The 20480-nt window shown below is 34.5% G+C and overlaps 1 protein-coding gene across 1 annotated transcript; it reads right to left on the reverse strand.

The window, feature by feature from the left end:
- Nucleotides 1–1490: 1490 nt before the first annotated feature.
- Nucleotides 1491–19831, reverse strand: LOC117327353 (organic cation transporter protein-like). The gene is made up of 10 exons (XM_033884290.1): nt 19494–19831; nt 11172–11397; nt 10565–10668; nt 5769–5923; nt 5072–5240; nt 4563–4775; nt 4006–4232; nt 3680–3861; nt 2854–3011; nt 1491–2421 (listed from the first exon to the last, which is right to left on the reverse strand). The coding sequence occupies exons 1-10, from the start codon at nt 19634–19636 to the stop codon at nt 2313–2315; spliced, it is 1686 nt and encodes a 561-aa protein (XP_033740181.1). The 5' UTR covers nt 19637–19831; the 3' UTR covers nt 1491–2312.
- Nucleotides 19832–20480: the final 649 nt, after the last annotated feature.

Raw genomic sequence — 20480 nt, forward strand, 5'->3', positions numbered from 1 at the left:
TTGAAAATGTATTACCTTTAACATAAACGCAATTCTTAATAAAATTCAAGCTCAATTTACATACAACCTGTAAAAGCATATCTTCGGAACTTTTTTGAAGTGCACCGAAACCAAACGCGTGAACTCACAAGCAATTATCGGCGTGTGCCGATTAAAACACCAGAAATCACAGACACCTGTGGTGCAGTGACAGGTGTGACGAGCTTGTGGACCGTAATTTCACACCTGGTAATTGTTTAGCGGTATACTAACCCACTCAAACTTGAGAATTCGTAATTCTCCGAACATGTTTATACATCTTTTAAAAGTCCCTTTTTAAGTGAAGATATGACTTGCGACACGAATCGAAAGCAAAACCACAAGGATCTTGATCACTTCACGATAATGACACAATTAAAATAATAATAACCAAAATACATAAAATTTGAAAAAAAAATCATACACGAAAATCATTGCGAGTTTATAAGTTTTAGTATTAATTATGATTAGTCACGATGAAATAAATTGTATGTTTTTTATCATAAAAAACGGAGCTAAAATGATGGTTTGCTTTATACCTGTACAGAAAGTATCAATTATATTATAATTGTTGCAAATCACTTTTATATATTTTCACTGACAACGATCGCATATAAATTATATCTTTCTCAAGCATTTAATCGTCCGTCATCCCCGAGACCATGGCATGTAAGATAAGGGATAAAATCTGTATATGTAGACTTCAACACTGGTAATCATACGGGAGAGATTTAGTCTATTGTAGATCATGATGATTATAATATATTACTTTCTGGATTAAGTGTCCTTCATGACTAGAAGCGGGTTTTGTATAGAACATAACGCATAAATTCACTGTACGTGTGTATCGTCTTTTCTCAAAAACCAGAGTATCCAGAACTGTTGTATTGTTGGTATGTTTATTTGAATATTAATTTGCGAATAAAATGGCACATTATTTTTTTTAAATGTTGATGCTGTGTTCCTTTTTTTAGTAATGAGTAAGAAATGGTAAACACATAACTAATATACATTTATTGGTGATTGACCGATTATTACACCAGTCTGTGTTAACCAAGCGGTCATTTTCGAATCAACGTTGCTCTATGAATAGATGACAATTTGCTTTGCCATTGTTGCCATACATTGATTAAAAATTGTGGATATTTTGAGAGTTATCTGTCCTCCGCCGTTAACGTTGAACTTTAAGATATGGAGATTTAAATGAGAAGTTTACATATCATCGATCGGTTGATAACACTGCACATTTCAATATAGACACGTAAACAAACAATCGGGAAAATTGCTGGGGCTTTTCATCCATTGCAGTTGTATCTTAAGGATAACTAAATCGCCCTAAATGGCTTTCCGATTGCGAAGCGAGTTGATATAGGTTGATCTATGAGATATGACGAAATATAGTGTGTATTAGACGCCTTATAATGTTTATATAACGTATGAATCTCAACGCAAGGAACAAGGTACGAAATGTGTAAAAAAATAACCCACATGTTTATTTTTTCTTTTCTTTCTGTAAATAAAAAAATATTGGTATACGATTAAATGTTTTGCTTCACATATGGAAGCACGGATTAGTCAAAGGAATTCAAACTATACATCATAAATATATATATCGAATGCAATATTCCATATGTAAAATATAAGAATGTAAAAGTGAAATAATATGGCAAAGATCACAGTATAGAAGGATAAAATACATGTTGTTCGATATAGCATAGATACAACAATTACATTATCAAATTTGATATGTCGCCTTTTTATAGTCAGTTGTACACCGCTCTTAAGATAGGATCTGTCACCAAAACCTCTGACTACAGATAAGACACAATTTTCGATAACTTAATCTTAACTCACGTGACGTGATGTCCTGTCATAAATAAGCTCAAAATCGTTAAACTTAATATCAGTACCGCGAGATATTTTCAAAGGTACTGTAGTAATTTCCTTCATAACAGCATTGAATCATTTTTAAATCTGGTATGTCAGACCGCCTTTACTCTAAGAACTACCGATAATATCATTGTCAAGCATACTATTATGCTATTGTGTTGGGATAAATCAATTTGTACCTATGTAAGCTGGATCATACAAACATAAAGCGTTAACTCATTAAATAGCAGACCGTAAACAGGAGAGCAATCATATGTTAAATCCTGCTATATAAGCCATTTTCTTATGCAAATAACATTATTATGCTAATTCCACACATACAAAATCACCTTTTGCTTGCTAATTTTGAACGTCCTAATCACACTTTCTCACCAACTAGTGGTTTTACATGTTCTGACAATTCTTTATAGCTTGGTGCCGTTGTAACCTCCATTGGAGCCATTAGCAATGCCAGCCTCCGAATCAAATGCCTTGTTGTCAAACTCGAGTTTTGGTTCGTATTTCTTTGACGACCTGTAAAGTTAATTGAAATACATTAAAATCGAACGAATGTTATATTGGTATAATATATAGTGTTTGTTACATAAAAATACTTTATATCCTACGCAAAATATCCCAAGGCATGTGTACAATAAAAATGCACCGTAAAGCAAAATATTGTGAAACCCTTGCCAAGGATGCTGGAATTTGACCAAGTTTTAACGCTTATCGTTCGGAAACACATAGCCAAATATAAAACTATGGTTTGTTCATTATTTCCCACATTTATATCGATTCTGAGAAAAATCAGTATTGTGTCGTTGTATCATTATCCAACTGATCGCGGTGATCAAGTGATTTTCATGGTCTGTTCTTATTTTGTTTCGATATATGCATGTAACACAGCTGTTCTTTATCTGATGAAATTTAACAAGTCTTGATATAATATAAATTAGATATACTCACTCTTTTGTACCAAATCGTCTGCCGTCCTCAAGAGTTTCGGGAAGGTCTCTGTTGTTAGTTTCCGGTAACCATAGTGACATTATTCCAGCTACAACAGACGCTGCACCAAAGACGACCAGAGGAACTGCTCGTCCGAAATTACCCTCAATTACCTTACTCTATCAAACAAAGATAAACATAACCACAGTTAAATGAAACTGATGCTGTAAAATAGCTTAACACTATTTTAGGTACCGTAAAAGTCATGATTTAATAGTTCGATAGTTAAACGCATGGGGTTTATTTCCGCGATTTAGTCAGTCTACACATGTGCCATGAATACCAACAAAATCAAAAATATTCCGCGTGAGAAAAAAGTTTGGAATCGAAAGACTTTATTTACTCCTCGCGTTAGTATATCTGTACAGGTGATTCATCAAGAATTGCTAAAGGAGGACGGTACTTATTGCATCTTTGGTAAGGTTGACATTTTGTTCATCGCCAAAATCATTTCAAATACTACTGTGATTAAACAACATAATGTGCTAATTAGTTTTGAGGAAAAGAAGGAAACATGCATTATGATTGTTTGAAATTGCTGTATAAAGCGCCAATTGTTATTTCGTTGTAACATCGTCGTCATTGCATGTTAACGTGATCAAGTATATAAACCGGACATGTGATCTAATATTGGCTATATGTTGCCGTGTAAACTGCCGAAAATATTTTATTGTATCATTCAATGAAAGCACCAAGAGGGAAATATAATGTGATAATCAAATTGTTTCAGCAATCAAGTAAACCTATATCTAAATATAGTAAAATATTTACATATTGCAGTACCTACCAGGTCGGCAATGTACGGCGCAATCATGCCCCCTATACGAGCGCACGAGGAGCTGGCGCCCATTCCGGCGTTCCTTACAACAGTCGGATATAGCTCTGCTGACCACACATATATCACAGCGAAAGCAGCGGCAGCTCCAACCTTACCCAACATGGCTAAAGTGACAGTAATTGGCTGGAGACCTGTGGATAAAAATATAAAACGTCCATGAATTATATTCATTTGAAGTCGAATGAAAGAAACTATTCAAAGACGACTAAAGGAATAATGTAATCTCAAAGATGTATGTATCTGAACCACTAACAACGAAGCGTAAAACAACTTACTTTCGTCTGCGTAAATCATGGGGAAAAGAGTTACAATGCAAGCAACGCCACCAAGTATCATGCATGCAGCATGAAGAATTCGTCTGCCTACCCGGTCAAGAAGTACAAGGCATAGTGTATAGGCGGGAAACTCGACCAATCCAGACAACAGAAAGTTGACGTAGAAATCACCTCCGAGGTTCCCGGTGTTAAGTGAAAGTCCGTAGTAAACCATGCTGACCACCGCCCTTAAAAGTATTGATTAATGAAAGAACCACTTTAAGACCCATAGCTTTGCAATTAAATAACCTAACATTTTAAGATAGTTTTTTCCTTAATACTAAATTTATATTCTTACTGAAAGATCTAGACAAGTGTTCTAATAATCTGTGTTCAATTTAGTTGTCCCCGTGTGCAATGGTTATCAAATCAGTCTGATATTAAGGTAATATCGTTATAGCGTAGATCTAGTGCTAGCCATTGAACCACAGAGAATATCATGTAATAAGGTCAGCTAAACTGAAACATGAATATGAAAAATATTGAAAAGAACAGCATGTAAAGAAAAAATAAATTACCAGTTAAAGAATATGATGAGTGTTCGAAAGAGAAGGACACGGGATGTAAACAGGTGCCATAGGCGACCGGTTTCCGGTTCCTCTATAGAGTCAGCATTCAGAATCTTTTCTGGAATCGTCACCTTGTTAACCTTGGCCGCCTTCTGTATGATCTTGTTGGCCTCCTCTATTTTACCCTGACTGATCAGCCATCTCGGTGACTCAGGGATAAACCTAAACTCAAAACAGACCAGAACAAGTGTTTGCTAAGAATACTGTGACATCCCTTGAAAATATATGAAATTATTGTACGAGAAAATCATAGCAATGCTTTATTAATTATAACATCAACAAATGGATACTGTTTGATATTTGCCTGGAATTCTTTGATGGTTTGATTACCTATTGAGGCTGTCGTGGTGGTTTAGAGAGAAAAAAATCACTTGTGAAACTGAAGAATACGTTAGCATATTGGATGTTGAAATAGCTAAATTATGTAAACGTAGTAAAATGAGAACTGAGGCTCTTACCACCAGTATAGAAGGAAAAGAGCGGCAGGTGCTGAGCATGTGATCTCGGTCCACTTCCATTCTCTGAATGCATATCCAACCCCTCCGAGAATGACAAGTCCCAAGGCGAAAAAATATTCGATGACAATACCGGCCCACACACGCTTGGAGGGACCAACTAGCTCCATCCCTATAGGACACATAAGATACAGTAGGTATACCTAATCTACAGTGTATACAGAAAACGTCATGTTTTCGCTGAATCGTGATTTTCAATTTCAATTTCAAAACATTTTACTGACACATAAGGACAATACGATTGGACAGCAGGCAAAGCCTATATAAGTCCTCTCCCAAAACAGTAACATACACAATGGTACAAACATGGACATAATATAACACATTACATATTACAATCTCAATGCTCAACACATTGTGATTGCGTTCATTGTAGTTTCTATATTCATTTATTATAGGTGAGTTATTCATTATTGTGCAGATCAACAAAATGTATGCTTGGCGTTTTTTTTCATTATAAATCCTTTGATATTATCTATAAGTACCGATAAGATATTTGAGATATTTTCTACTTTCCTACATTCGTGCTGTTCACGCAGCCACAATTTAATTGCTTCATGACAGTCTCTATATATATATGTTCATATTGGAAATTATCCTAATATCCAGTACTGAAACGTAAACTGGAGTGTACACATACCAATGACAAAGGCAGTCATGAACATCCCGGCACATGCCGTTCCTACGAGGAACCGAAGGATACAGAAGGTGATGAAATCCGGAGCCCATGCTACACCTAAGGTAGATCCCAATAACAACAGAAAGGAGAGGTAAAGCGTCTTCTTCCGTCCAATTCTGTTGGGGTATAAATCAAGGCCAAATTAGTCGTCATAGATACGACGGTGTACACAAATCCTTAAATAATATCTAAAGATCACAGGATCATGATAATTAAATCATAGACATGAAACTTTATTTTAATCAGATACATCATCGTCACTGAGTGAATATTTACCTCTGGCAAGATTCATGTATACATTGTTCAGGGTTGATGAATAACTTAATTGAAAAATCTAATCTCGAGTTTTCTCCCTTAAGAAGTCATTTGATAAGTGTGACATTTAAATCATATCTATATACACTACATATGTGAAGTTTTCCGGAGGCAGTAAACGACAATAAAACTAGAATATGAATAATTTAATATACAGTGACCTTTTAAAATGTAGCCGGTAAGTTCACCATCAAATCTTATGCTTAGTTATGTGACCGCAGAACGAATGTGTACCTTACACAAGTGAATATAAAAAAGATCAAATGATATAGACGACATAAAGATCATACGAATAATGAAAACAATAAACTGCATTATACAGATATTACGTCAATATAGATCTGATCAAAGATTATAGGGAAAAAACGCGTAGAAATCAAAAAGGATGTTAGGTAAACCTACCTTGACGAAAACAAATGTTAAAACATAGAATGAGAAATGATAAAGTCTCTAAGTTTAAAAAAGAAAGTCTGATTCATGTATATAAATAGAAAGACCGGTCATACAGGCCAAAGGCAAATATCGGGAACTAAAAACTATCCAAGAAGGTTTTGTTTGTTTTTGTTTAACGTCCTATTAACAGCCAGGGTCATTTAAGGACGTGCCAGGTTTTGGAGGTGGAGGAAAGCCGGAGTACCCGGAGAAAAACCACCGGCCTACGGTCAGTACCTGGCAACTGCCCCACGTAGGTTTCGAACTCGCAACCCAGTGGTGGAGGGCTAGTGATAAAGTGTCGGGACACCTTAACCACTCGGCCACCGCGGCCCCTATATCCAAGAAGGAAAGTTCGATATCGGCCTAAGGAATGTATTGTTATACACCTCAGTGCACTCTTATAGATATGCTATTTGGGATTCATCAATTAATAATCACAAAACTCCATGTTGATAACCTTAAACTATCAGGTTAGCTATCGCAAATAAGAACGCGTTATACAAATTTGTTTTTGAAATCCTTTGTTAAAATCATACTTTCTGTTCTTATTTATCTCCCTTTTTCATTAAAATTTGAATAAAAGTTTAGAATCTTAATATCTAGATAATTAAATGATGTAGTAGGGACACCATATATAAAAGAATATAATTTATTTGTTCATAAAATGTAAAGACAATATCCGTTTAAAGGGTTTATACTATTCATAATAGATAACCTACATGCACCAACAAGATTAATATAAATTTTGACACCCACTTTATAATTGTTTATAATTGCGATTCTCTCGTAACACACGGAACAGAAAAGTATAATTTATTGGACGGATTCGATAGTAGTCATATCATTATACTCGGTTACCGAATCTATGGAGTGGTGTAGGGTCAAATCTAGGTGAGAGACGTATATACAGAAACTGTGGAGTGGTGTAGGGACATATCTAGGTTAGATATGTAGATACAGAATCTGTGGAGTGGTGTAGGGACATATGTAGGTGAGATATGTAGATACAGAATATGTGGAGTGGTGTAGGGACATATCTAGGTTAGATATGTAGATACAGAATCTGTGGAGTGGTGTAGGGACATATCTAGGTGAGATATGTAGATACAGAATATGTGGAGTGGTGTAGGGACATATCTAGGTTAGATATGTAGATACAGAATCTGTGGAGTGGTGTAGGGACATATCTAGGTTAGATATGTATATACAGAAACTGTGGAGTGGTGTAGGGACGTATCTAGGTGAGATATGTAGATACAGAATCTGTGGAGTGGTGTAGGGACATATCTAGGTGAGATATGTAGATACAGAATATGTGGAGTGGTGTAGGGACATATCTAGGTGAGATATGTAGATACAGAATATGTGGAGTGAGATATGGACATATCTAGGTTAGATATGTAGATACAGAATCTGTGGAGTGGTGTAGGGACATATCTAGGTGAGATATGTAGATACAGAATATGTGGAGTGGTGTAGGGACATATCTAGGTGAGATATGTAGATACAGAATCTGTGGAGTGGTGTAGGGACATATCTAGGTTAGATATGTAGATACAGAATATGTGGAGTGAGATATGGACATATCTAGGTGAGATATGTATATACAGAATCTGTGGAGTGGTGTAGGGACATATCTAGGTGAGATATGTAGATGCAGAATATGTGGAGTGGTGTAGGGACATATCTAGGTTAGATATGTAGATACAGAATATGTGGAGTGAGATATGGACATATCTAGGTTAGATATGTAGATACAGAATCTGTGGAGTGGTGTAGGGACATATCTAGGTTAGATATGTATATACAGAATCTGTGGAATGGTGTAGGGACATATCTAGGTGAGATATGTACAACTGTATATACAGAATATGTGGAGTGGTGTATGATCATATATAGGTGAGATACAGGATCTTTGAACTGGGGAGTTTCGTTGGGTAATATATATCTAGGTTAGAAGCGTAGATAAATTATCTGGGGTATAGCGTAGGGTCATATTGAGATTTTATAGGACGGTAAATATAGGACGGTCTATTTAGTTGTGTAGGGTCATATTGGCGTCATATGTGTAGATCTAGGAAGTCCTGTGTATTGGGGAAAGGCCTCTTATCGAGGTTATATGTAGATTTAGGACGTAATGTGAAGTGGTTCAGGGTCATATTGAAGTCAAATATGTAGATGTAGGACGGCCTGTGTAGCAGCGAAGGGTCGTATTGAGGTTACATATGTAAATGTAGGACGGTCTGTGTAGTGGTGTAAGTTCATATACAATATGTATAGGTTAGATATGTAGGTTAAGGATCTTTTGTGGAGTGGTGTACGATCCTATCACATTGAGTATGGTAGCAGAGGACTACTATTCGTTGGTTGTACATGTGGAGGTAAGCTATGTAGTTTCTAGAAAGAGTTGTATGGGGTCATGTTGAGGTTATGATTACAGGTACAAGACAGACACTTTAAAGTAGTGTACGGGTCACGTCACGGTCGATATGATATTTGATACTGTAGCTGACAAAATAGCTTCATGTCACTTTGCTCAGATGATGGAGATTTGCTATCCTGAATAAAATACATGAATACATTTATCTTAATAACCCTGATGTGACAGTGAAATCGCTCGACATGGACATATATTAAAACTGAAATTCTGAATACCTACAAGTAAATAGTTGATAACTAAAAACGATGTACGAACAACACACACATAATCTTAACTGGTGTTTTGATAATCTTAAGTTTTGAATTTCTAGAGACGGTTTTAGTTTCGAAATATTTTACATTGTATGCTTTTGGTATCAATTCCCAAGTATCACATTCAGAGCAGGATTGAGATCTTATCTATACTTGGAAGTATTAAGATAACATAATGAACCTTTAATGAATATGCTGAATGTACTCTAGCAGAAGAATTATAATCATATGGATGGTGATGATAGTTGTGGCTAGCCTGACTGATATGATAAATTATGTATGCCGTATTTGTAATCCGGCATTGTATTTACTGCACCCTTTTTTGGAATGTATATAATTCATATGTAAGTTGTATACAGTTCCAACTAAAATTGGATTTGGTGGTACGGTTCATATTCCATTATCTGTATAGATGAACTATACATATACCAGCACAACAGAGACCCCGAATATTTTGTCATGGCTTTTAAAGTATGTAGATATACCTATACCTATAAACTCAGATGCTGTAGAGTAATAATAATGATATATAAAATTCACATTACATCTAAAAAAAAAAAAAACACAACACATTGGCATATTCTATGATTAAGAACATCTCTGATTAGATCAATTGTGATAACGCAGCTTTCAGGCTATAATTGGCTAAATGATCTTATGTCACCTTATGTAACGTAGACTTTTACTCACTGCTTTCCTCTCTAGTGTCATCAAAGCGTCCTATAAACTTTCATATAAGGTTTTTTTTTTAAATGGTGCTATTCACACACATATACATGTACATATATATATCTTACAAAAACTGCTGCTGATCTAACATCCAATCTTTGACACCAAGTGTGTCTCTGAATATAGCAGGTACGAAGTTGTTTATTTGAAGGTCAATATGATAGCATGATCTAGGGGCGCTTAATTCTGTCTGTATGATAATTGCGTATCCGTTAAATTTAATCAGTTCGGGTAAATATGTTGTGTACGTTATCAATTGAGGAACAACCTCATACATAAAAAGGCAAGTATATGATGACACCATCCCCGTCCTCAGGCGTAATCGTGATAATGACCATAATGTGTCCTAAATACACATAACAAAAACAAACACGGCAATCCTTTGATACTTGTGTACTTACAAGAGTTTAAAAACTGAACAAAGGAAAATGTACAGCAGCACGAAAGGGAAGAAAGAAAGGTTAATTCATCATATATGACTGGTCTGGACCTCTCTTACTTCCCAAGTGTTGACGTTTATTCTGCGTAACATAATGATATCGCGTGAATATGCGAAAGGATTGTCGATACTTCAATCGTGTACTTACATGTCTGATAAAGATCCCAAACCTATAGCCCCTACCAACACACCACCGAAAAATATCATCTGAGCGTGAGACGTCTTCAACTTGTCTTCACACACGATATCATGCTAGAAAACAACAAAACGTCTGCATTTATCAATGAAATTCCTTATGTTTATATAATTGCAAACAATATATATATATATGATTCACATCACACCAACTAATGTCGATCACTTAGACGTTGTTTTTCGCTCGTACGTCTACAAAATTAATAGAGTGTCGATCATTATACAAACATCGTTTATGGCTGTGTGGATCTCTAATATTGACCTATAAGAACTACATTAAATAATCTGACGACCTATAATTAATCAATATGTAACATACGTGCTTTGATTGAGATTTAATTATTCGCAACAACGAATGTCATATGAGAGTGGATGTCTAGAAAGACGCCGAAAGAATAATAGCTAGAAAAAAAAATCAGTGGGTATCAATTATTATCTCTTCTAATCCAATTGGCAAAATGATATGATTATATAACGAAAAACTTCCTCTTATTTTCCTTTAATTATCATGTCTGGTTAATGTTTCTTGAATGTGCATTCGACGCCAACTGCAAATTTACCTCCGACGTGAAGGTGTTGATGAAGATGCTCTTGTCGTAAACCCAACTCGTACAGGCCTTTTGGTCGGTAGAGTTATCATCACCGTCGTACGACCGATCATACAGGTCACACTTGGCGTAATCGAGGGTTTCGTCCGTAGACGGCGGCACGAGTCGTTTGATCAAAGCCTTATGGAAGGGACTTTGGATTGCGAATGTATCGTTAGGGTACCCCGGTATGGCACATCTGAAAATAATAAATGAATATAGGTATAATCTCTCTGAATAATGAAAACAATGTCAATGCCTGTTTCAATTTGATTTAATCATTATATAATATGACTATAATCAATAATATTGTAACCGATGTATAAACTGCTAGTAAAACGCCATTATTCATGAATTTTCATAATACAGATTGATCTATTTTTAATGAACTTTGGGCAAAATTATGAAAGAAAACCATGTCAAAAAACCAGCCAGTTAGATAAGAGCACCAACAAAATCGACGAAAATAAAGTCCCACGAGAATTAAGGATTTTTGTAGTAAATTTCAATTCCTTAAGATAGTCTATATTCAACTTTCCCGTTGATCTTTGTAATAAAATATACAGTGTAAACTTTAGACCTACTTGATATGCACCCTTTCAGATTTTTATGTTTACTTGAGGGCTTTACAAACAGTTTAATGTATAGCTTATTTATCAAACATACGATTCCTCCTGTGTTTATGAATTTATATTAGACTATGTATCGGGCCTTTAGGTTAGACAGTGACTACAACATGTACTCTATCTTTATGTTAATTATCTGATCATCGGCTCTTACTTTTAGCCTTTTAGATCAAATAATTTCGGTGTCTGACAAAATCTAGCAAGCATGCTTTTATCTGCTTCTGTGTGCATGTGTTCATTAACGTATAAATCCTCGGGTCTCCCGAGATCAGGGTATAGATTAACTTTATATTACCTGTACGTGTATTTGACGTCAACTTTTCTACCGAAAAAATCCCAAAAAGTGTTATAAATTAGAATATTAATTATCATCATTATTTATCAAGACGTATTTCATGCTGCGGGTGATGCTATCATGCTATGTATTATCATTAAAAGGAAACGTGAATACTAAATAAAGTGCTATACATGTTTGTTAGCACAAGCAGCAGATGTAAAGTGAGTTTATATAATGAACAGTTCATCACAGATATAACGAGAGATATAACGTAGTGTGTACAATTCTGTTTCTTCTCATTTCCAGATGTTTATTTAAATCATAATCATAATTCGGTCACTGTATCCAATCAAACGACATATACATAATGTTTTGTGACACGGAAATCGCACATCTCTGAGAAACAGAATGGTTAGTGTCACGTTAATTCATACAGATTTTGATAACTGAGAGACCTAATGCTACAGTTGACAGAGTAACATTTTACATCTTATATAAATATTGTAAAATTCCTGCTTAGTTCGGTATGTTTAAACGTGAATATACAGGGTAAAAAAAAAACATGTCCCGACTTTGCATGATCATATGTTTTCCTCTAGACAAGATAATTACAAATCGTAAACTGCATTTTAGAGAAAAAATATTCATAATCTGTTTCCACCGGATCACAAACACTGATAACGTAATAATTGCTTTCGATTATGCCATTGCTGATATCAATGACATCATAAAAATATGGTAATCAGCTGGGTTTTTATTTAAGATGGATAACTTAATGTATGTACACATTCATATGGGATAAAATGTGCAAATGGAAAATTGCTAAAACTAGTGATGATGGTTCTGATAAAAAAAATACCCCGATATCCAATCAAGAAAGCAAGTATTTCGTTTTGTTGGTTCCATATTTGAGCAACATGCAAAATTAATGACAGAAGAATTACACATGTCTTGGAGATCAAAGAGCATACAATAACTTTACATGTGGCATGGTTGGTAAAAATGACGTTACACGACATTTTGTTAATTTTCATTAATTTGGCAATGCTGTTTGAATTTTTTAAGTTTTATTGAGAATAGCACACTTATAAAATTGCATGATACTACTCTTTAATCAAACATATGTCACATTTCCATAATAAATGTTTTATTGTTTTTATATCGTCAAAAATTCGATAATTAATATTCTGTGAAATTAATCTATATATTTCAATCCTCATATTGCCACCCCTTCACTGGTGCCACTTTTGAATTTCGTTCTTCAAGTCAAATCAAGAATAGGTATAATTGTATTATAATAATAAAGGTGACAGCTTTTACCTAACAGTGCCTTCAAATTAAATATTCATAATTATAATAATAGTTTTTTTAAATGATTTGCTCTTAAAGTCCATTCTAGGGAATTATGTTTGATCTACATTTTTGTTCATAAAAAGGAAGCCATTTAAAGTAATATGTAAGTTACTGTCTGACCCTTGGTAAACTTCTGAACTGACACCGCACATTTTTGCACAAGTCAGCAAACACGCCGTTAAAAGACTTGCATAATACTTAAGAGTTTATGGTTAGTTCATTTGAATATGAAAGGAAAAGGAAATGATGCCCAATGCTAATATAATACAGATAATCAGCCTTCCCTGTACACTTACGCAGTCGTGCACTTATACTTCTGAAGATGTCAAGTGTGAGATAGCATGAAGTTCAAGTGCCTTACATGACTCGACTTTCAAAGCAATTGCATATTAATGATAGTTTGAAAAGGGACATACCCCATACAGTCTCCCGGTGTTGGTACAAAGATATATAACGTTTAATATCGAATGGACAGAATTCGATGGCAAACGTGTACAATAATACATTAGGCATGTTTGTATCCGTTACGTTGTTGTAGATAGAGTCAGTACACCTTACTCCGTATGCTCGCGTCTTGTTTTGACAAACATTAAGGGTGGAAAGATCAATTAGAGTAGTGAATATTTTATTTTGCCATATTGGCATATTTACATATTGTCTGTTCTATACATGTTGTCTATTAAAAAAAATCATACATTTTGCAAGAAATGTGAAACATGTTAACTCTGTTTGATAAACTATCGGTAACAACTTTTATCATTTCTATTGTAAGAACTACATAATGTATTTCAGATAGAAAAAATTGTACTTTGATTTACAATGTACATATAGCTTTAATGTTTATCGGTATCACTTTGTAAAGCAAAAAGAAAATGAAACATTCTTTAGAATCGCTGATGCGGAACTTTAGCGATTGAATATTGTATATTATTTAGCTGATGGTAATTTTGAACTACATGTAGCAATGTTTACACACAGTATTTCTTTTTCTATTTATCTAAACTGAGTTGTAACAAAAAAAAAATAGGCATGATAGTCTAGTTAAATTACATTAATTATATGAAATAAACGGAACATCATTACTCGAGTATAGTTAAGGTACATGCTACATGTTTGTTTGACAATATATCGTGGTAAGTTTTAAACAATTACGTCACAATACATTTATATGTAAATAAATAAAAGGAAAATATTCCATACGACTGTCACCTTAAACAAAACGTCATTTAAAAAGCAGAAAAAAGGACAACGAAGACTCAGAAAAAACGGTTTTGGTTTTTGAAGGACACCTCCTCGATGTATGATTTTTGGAGGCTGTGGTATATATTTTGTCAACATGTGACTGCGCGGCACTGATGCATCGTTATGTCCATATTTAATCAATAAAATTCCTAAGGTTATTTACAAAGTTAGAAATACGGAAAATAACATGTGATCATAATAGTGTGACAAATAGTTTTAAGAAGGATTGCAGAAACGACACACAAATGTACATTATGTAGATACTTATTTCCTTATGTCTTAAGACCTTTTGATACGTGTTTTTATTTTAAACAGGTGCTACAAGTTATGAAAAATTAGGTGTGGCACGTATGGAAATTAGACTGAAATGATGTCTGTATATATTTCTCTGTATAAAATCCTGTCTAAGCACAGTGTGTCAACAGAGAGTACGCCTATATAGAACATTACGATGCTAATATTAAATTTTACGCCAAAAAATTAAGCAAAAAACGTGACGTAAGAATACGATCATTGACGTATCGTATTGATTTTTTTCAAAAAAAAACAATCCCTTATTAAATAAATAAATAGGTCAAAAAATAGTGTCATCAATGCTTAATTGATAAACAATATCTTATAACTATCACAGTTCATTATCTTCCAGCCCTATGTTATAAGATCATGGTAAGTTGTAAGGTATTCCTTAAATATTGATTTTTTCCATTGCAGCTAATCGTCTCCATGTCCTTATTATAGTCTTTGTAATACAAAACTAGCTAGGGGAAGCTATTGCAATGTATTTGGTTTCAAAAAGGTTATAAATCTCTGAAAGACTATTTACTTCTTTGAAATCGACCTTACCTGTCACTCCGAACGACATCCATCCCTACGCTATATCTTATTCTCATATACAGGTTAAAGTTAACGAGAAAAATCCTTATCATCCTTTTGTTATTATAATTTTACATGCACTTCTTTACATTTGTACATTTGATACGTAAGCTTAATATAGCATATTAACCTTATGTACTTTTGTTCTTGTTTGTTTTACTGGCATCACGTTGCTGTATTGCTAGTTCAAAACTCGCCAATGAACTGCTTTTATGATTCAAAAAGAATACCAACGTGTACTGTTACAGACGGAAAAGGACATTTCTTATAACGATGAATTGGCAAATAGGTCAAGGTCTTGTGTCAGTGGTTTTCGTTCGAATTGTCAGGTGACCTCCGTCTCCGTGCAAGGTTATTATCAAGGAATCGCGTGAGATGCTAATTTTGATTTTCTATGTTAAATAGAGCAAAGCGTATGCATTCACACCGTAAAGTGTAATGTGCCCTTTACAGTCAGAGTTATCGATTACATGTTAACTTGTCATCAATCATTGTGTATGTTAACACCTTGTCAATGATACCAGCTGAATAAGGTATTTTTTGTGTTTATTTGTCATATCACTTTCAAGTGTTTCTCCGGTAGGTGATCTATAATTACCCTGCGTGATTTAATGTAAAGTGATCGACATTATGTCAAAGATTAAATCCCACACGCGTAATATACGCATTTTAAAAAACGTTCTTCGGTCACCTTCTAGTGTTGTCCGATCTGTGAACATGCATATATTCAAACTTTAATACGTGTTTACTAAAGCACACTGAAATCAACCTTTGTAAGGTACAATGTATGTGTGTATTGATGATAGCACACATTCTGTGTCTGTCAAAAGCGACACTCGACCATGCCTGACTTTCTATAATGTATCACCTTTATACTGTGTTATTGAGGTACATCGTATCCAGAACACAGGGAACTTATTCAAGTAGATTTAAATCACGTGTCGGTATTATTAGTATAACTTTTATTCTTAATCTCTGTAGTTAATGTCAATAATACCAATATCTCGTAAGGAATTTATAGATTCTATGCAGCGAGAACATATTTATCGAGATGTCGAATTATTACTAGCTTATTTGTCGGAAGAAACACGTCAGTAAAGTGCTTTTAACACTTCTTTCTCCCCCCCCCCTCCTCTCTCTCTCTCTCATGAGGCAGAGAGAGAGAAAGAGAGAGACGTAACTCTAGCGAGGAATACTAATTATTGTCATAGACAAAAATGTTTTCCCGTGTAATCGATAATATAGATAACAGATTTCTTGTAAGAGATATGTCACAAAATAATATAAACCACTATTACATTCCCTTAGATATAATAAAACAATACAAATCATAATAATGTGTGTAATGAAATAAGTATTATTTCTTGTTAGAGACGTAACATGAGGTAATTGTAGAAGAAGAAAAAAGTGTTTCCAAATTCACAATTAAAAACAGACGATACAAGATAATAGCAATAGTTTGGTTTGTTTTTGTCCAGGGTCATTTAAGGACGTGCCAGGTTTGGAGGTGGAGGAAAGCCGGAGTACCCGGAGAAAAACCACAGGCCTACGGTCAGTACCTCGCAACCCAGAGGTGGAGGGCTAGTGTTAACGTGTCAGGACACATTAACCACTCGGCCACCGCGGCCCCAATAGCAATAGGGAATATACAACGAATTTTCGTTGAATATGATATTTTCCTTCACTTTGTCACTTTGGTAAAATAATTAAGAGAGTGAAAGAAATGATATACACAACAACCACGAGTTTATGTGACCTGTTTCTACTACAATACTAAACTATTTTGAGGATAAATTGACCTATTTTGTTTCAACATGTCTCCTTTATCAATATCAGTTGGATGTAAGGATATGACTTAAAGTGAAATGCCGTTGATACTAACATGCAAAACTGGCAATTTCACACATCATAAAAAAATAAGAAGCTAGTTTATTTTTTCAGAGCAATAAATTGATAGAAATCTAAAAAAAAAATTTTTATTTGACAAAAACAACTGCGAACTACTTCTTGCACGTTATCATTTCCGTGACCTCGTAAAGCGGCCTTCGAGGGATAGTCAATCAAAACGCAATGAACAATGCGATTAAAATAGTCCCGGCCAAAGGTGTGGTATAAACTTAATATTATGCAACAGTTGTAATGTTTATTTCACGCCTTTAGAGTTGAATAAAACCCACCTATATTAGTAGAAATGTATTTAATTTACTCGACGATGTTCGTGCAGTATAACACACGACGTAAGTACCTTATTCGTCGTCAAGGAAATGTCGTTAATATTAATATAACAGGTTTTAGTTGTAACCGAGATCGTTACATAAGTTCCTATAACTGCCCCTGTAGTTGTAGATGGTAAATAATCAAAACTTTTCTTTTGTCGTGTGAACAAAATTTGCCCATATCCATATTTCAACCAATCAGATGTCAGGAATTGCCAATACACCTACACGCCGATCTTGAGCGAAATCGACAATACCTGGACGAAATAAATGTCAAAAAATTATTTGATATGTAATGTTAAAACTACATTCTTGATATTAACAAATATTTTCTACATTCAGATTAAGAAAATAGACAACATTAAGATGTCGACCATTTCCATGTCAGAAAATAACGGGAAGTAACCGTTGTGTTAATTGTGTCGCAATACACCTACTTTCCATTTTTGAACCAAATTGGTCAGTTATTGGATTTCGACCAATCAGAAGCCATCACAATAGTTTTATCACACTATGTCTGAGGATATTTATGACATGGGCGTAGTTTATGGTAGAATAGGTCAGTTATCTGTCAGAGTCCAAATTTGCCGATTTTATATGGAAATTAATTTGAGTTGTTTTTACTAATTTACATCGATACAAGCTAATTGTATTTCATCACGAAAATGTTACAGACATGGCTTGTTCATGTGGCATTGATTAAACTCGTTCTATATTGTGGTATGTCACTCACCTAGCCGTGTCAAATCAAGTTAATGGATGACTCGTTTAATAAATGCCATATGACGTAACCATGGGTGTAAGATCTTTTTCTGGTTTGATATCCTTTGTCGGGTGATTTTGTGCGGAGACAATATCTAGCACAGTTATGTTCACATTCGCACAAATTATATAAATGTAGTAAAAGGTTAATTTTAGGCCATCCGTGAGAACAGCGTCTTGATGATTATTTATGTAACTTAAATTCAACCTGTTTGAAGTCACCGAAAAAAGAGTTGAAACAGTAGTATCACTGTTGTGTTTTACGTATATCAATGAAAACACCGCCTAATTGCTTCTCGAATGTGCAAATGAATATTATCGAATACATTACAAAAATATCCTAGCTGTTATCGCATATGCTTATTGTTTCTTGATTCATAAATCTGGGACCTCTTCCTGTATGGTCGCACTCACTTACTGTAAGTGTCCACATCGACAATTAAGCTGTGAACGTGACACAAAGGTTAATAACAAGCTTTTGTATGGTGTCATGTCATCTTGTCGGTCTTACTTCTGATTTATTTACTTTGGACTAATTTGTCTAGAGCTCATATGTATATTCCTCTCATCCACTGCAAATAAGAGGTCACGAAAAAGCTTAACAGTGCGATCAAACCTTACCAGGGTGAGCGGGACCACTGAGAAGACCCAGCGTTAACTATTGACTAATGAAGGAGAAATATATGTAATTCTATATCGTGGACAGTGTTAATCATTATTTGAATTTCCTATAATCTGTGTAGGCAAATATGATAACTGAAAATAAACTAACGGGTATTATGTTATATGGTCAAAGTCGTCCGACTAAGTAATGGCCGTCAGAAAAGAAAAAAATGCTTAAAAAAAAAAAGTGTTATAAATCATTATCAGTATTGCTATTTATATATAAGTATTTTGACACAGTGTAGTTTTATCGTATAATGTCGGCTAGAAGTATCATACTTACCTATGAGTAGGAGTTCCCATCAGAAATACGGAAATCACCATATGCAGAGCAGCACTCACTGAACACATACATAATAAAAAGTACAATATTTTTTGGTACTTTCCAAACTCTCCGATAGTTTTTAGAATATCGTCAAATTTCATTTTTGCTACCTCGTCTATACTATCGAGCTTGATGTGAAATGGCAACCAGCTTGTTCAACAAAATCAAATGATATAAACGCTAACTTGAAACACCGAAAAACGTCTTTCCACTGTGAACTCTCGGTGAAACTGACTACATTTAAATGAATTTGTTCGCGTAAATGAACAAAGGTGAGTCACTCTGGTTCAGGCATCATGGCACGCCTCCTAACAATAAACACTGGATTACTGTCTTCCGATCAGATGATTGTCCCCTGTACACAAGCACAGGTAAACACATACAAACTGTTGGTAGACTTGATAGACAACATCAATATCATAATACCGTCAGTCTTACACTAGATACTTCATTTAAATATCGGGGCTGTGACCTTTTTTAAACACTATGGCTTTGGACAATTTTGTGCGTAATTGATGATGTTATGTTTTTATAGGTTAAACGTCTTTGCACCAGCCAGGACCATCTGAGGACATGAAATAATCCCATGTTTTATAAGTAAATGTATTACAAAATTTAAGTTACATTATCAAGCTATAGAACGTATCATACAAACAATACCAACGTGTCACCTTTATGCATTATGAAGATATATCTTTTGATGGTCTATGCTAATTCATGAAAAGGTGCAACGTTAACAGTGAAATTTCTTACATGACTGCTTTATGTAAATGTAAGCTGTGGGTAATGCTTCATCTATTACAGTACGGTAAGAGTATAAATTTACATTGAAATGTATGTATTACTATGTAAGCAAATTATATATATATAACGCAGATCTATATAAACTTATTACAGTAATAGTGTTATGCAATGATGTTGATGGTTTATGTAAAATAATCTAGC

The sequence above is a fragment of the Pecten maximus genome, chromosome 5 (assembly GCF_902652985.1).
Source record: "Pecten maximus chromosome 5, xPecMax1.1, whole genome shotgun sequence".
In the NCBI taxonomy this organism is placed as follows: domain Eukaryota; kingdom Metazoa; phylum Mollusca; class Bivalvia; order Pectinida; family Pectinidae; genus Pecten; species Pecten maximus.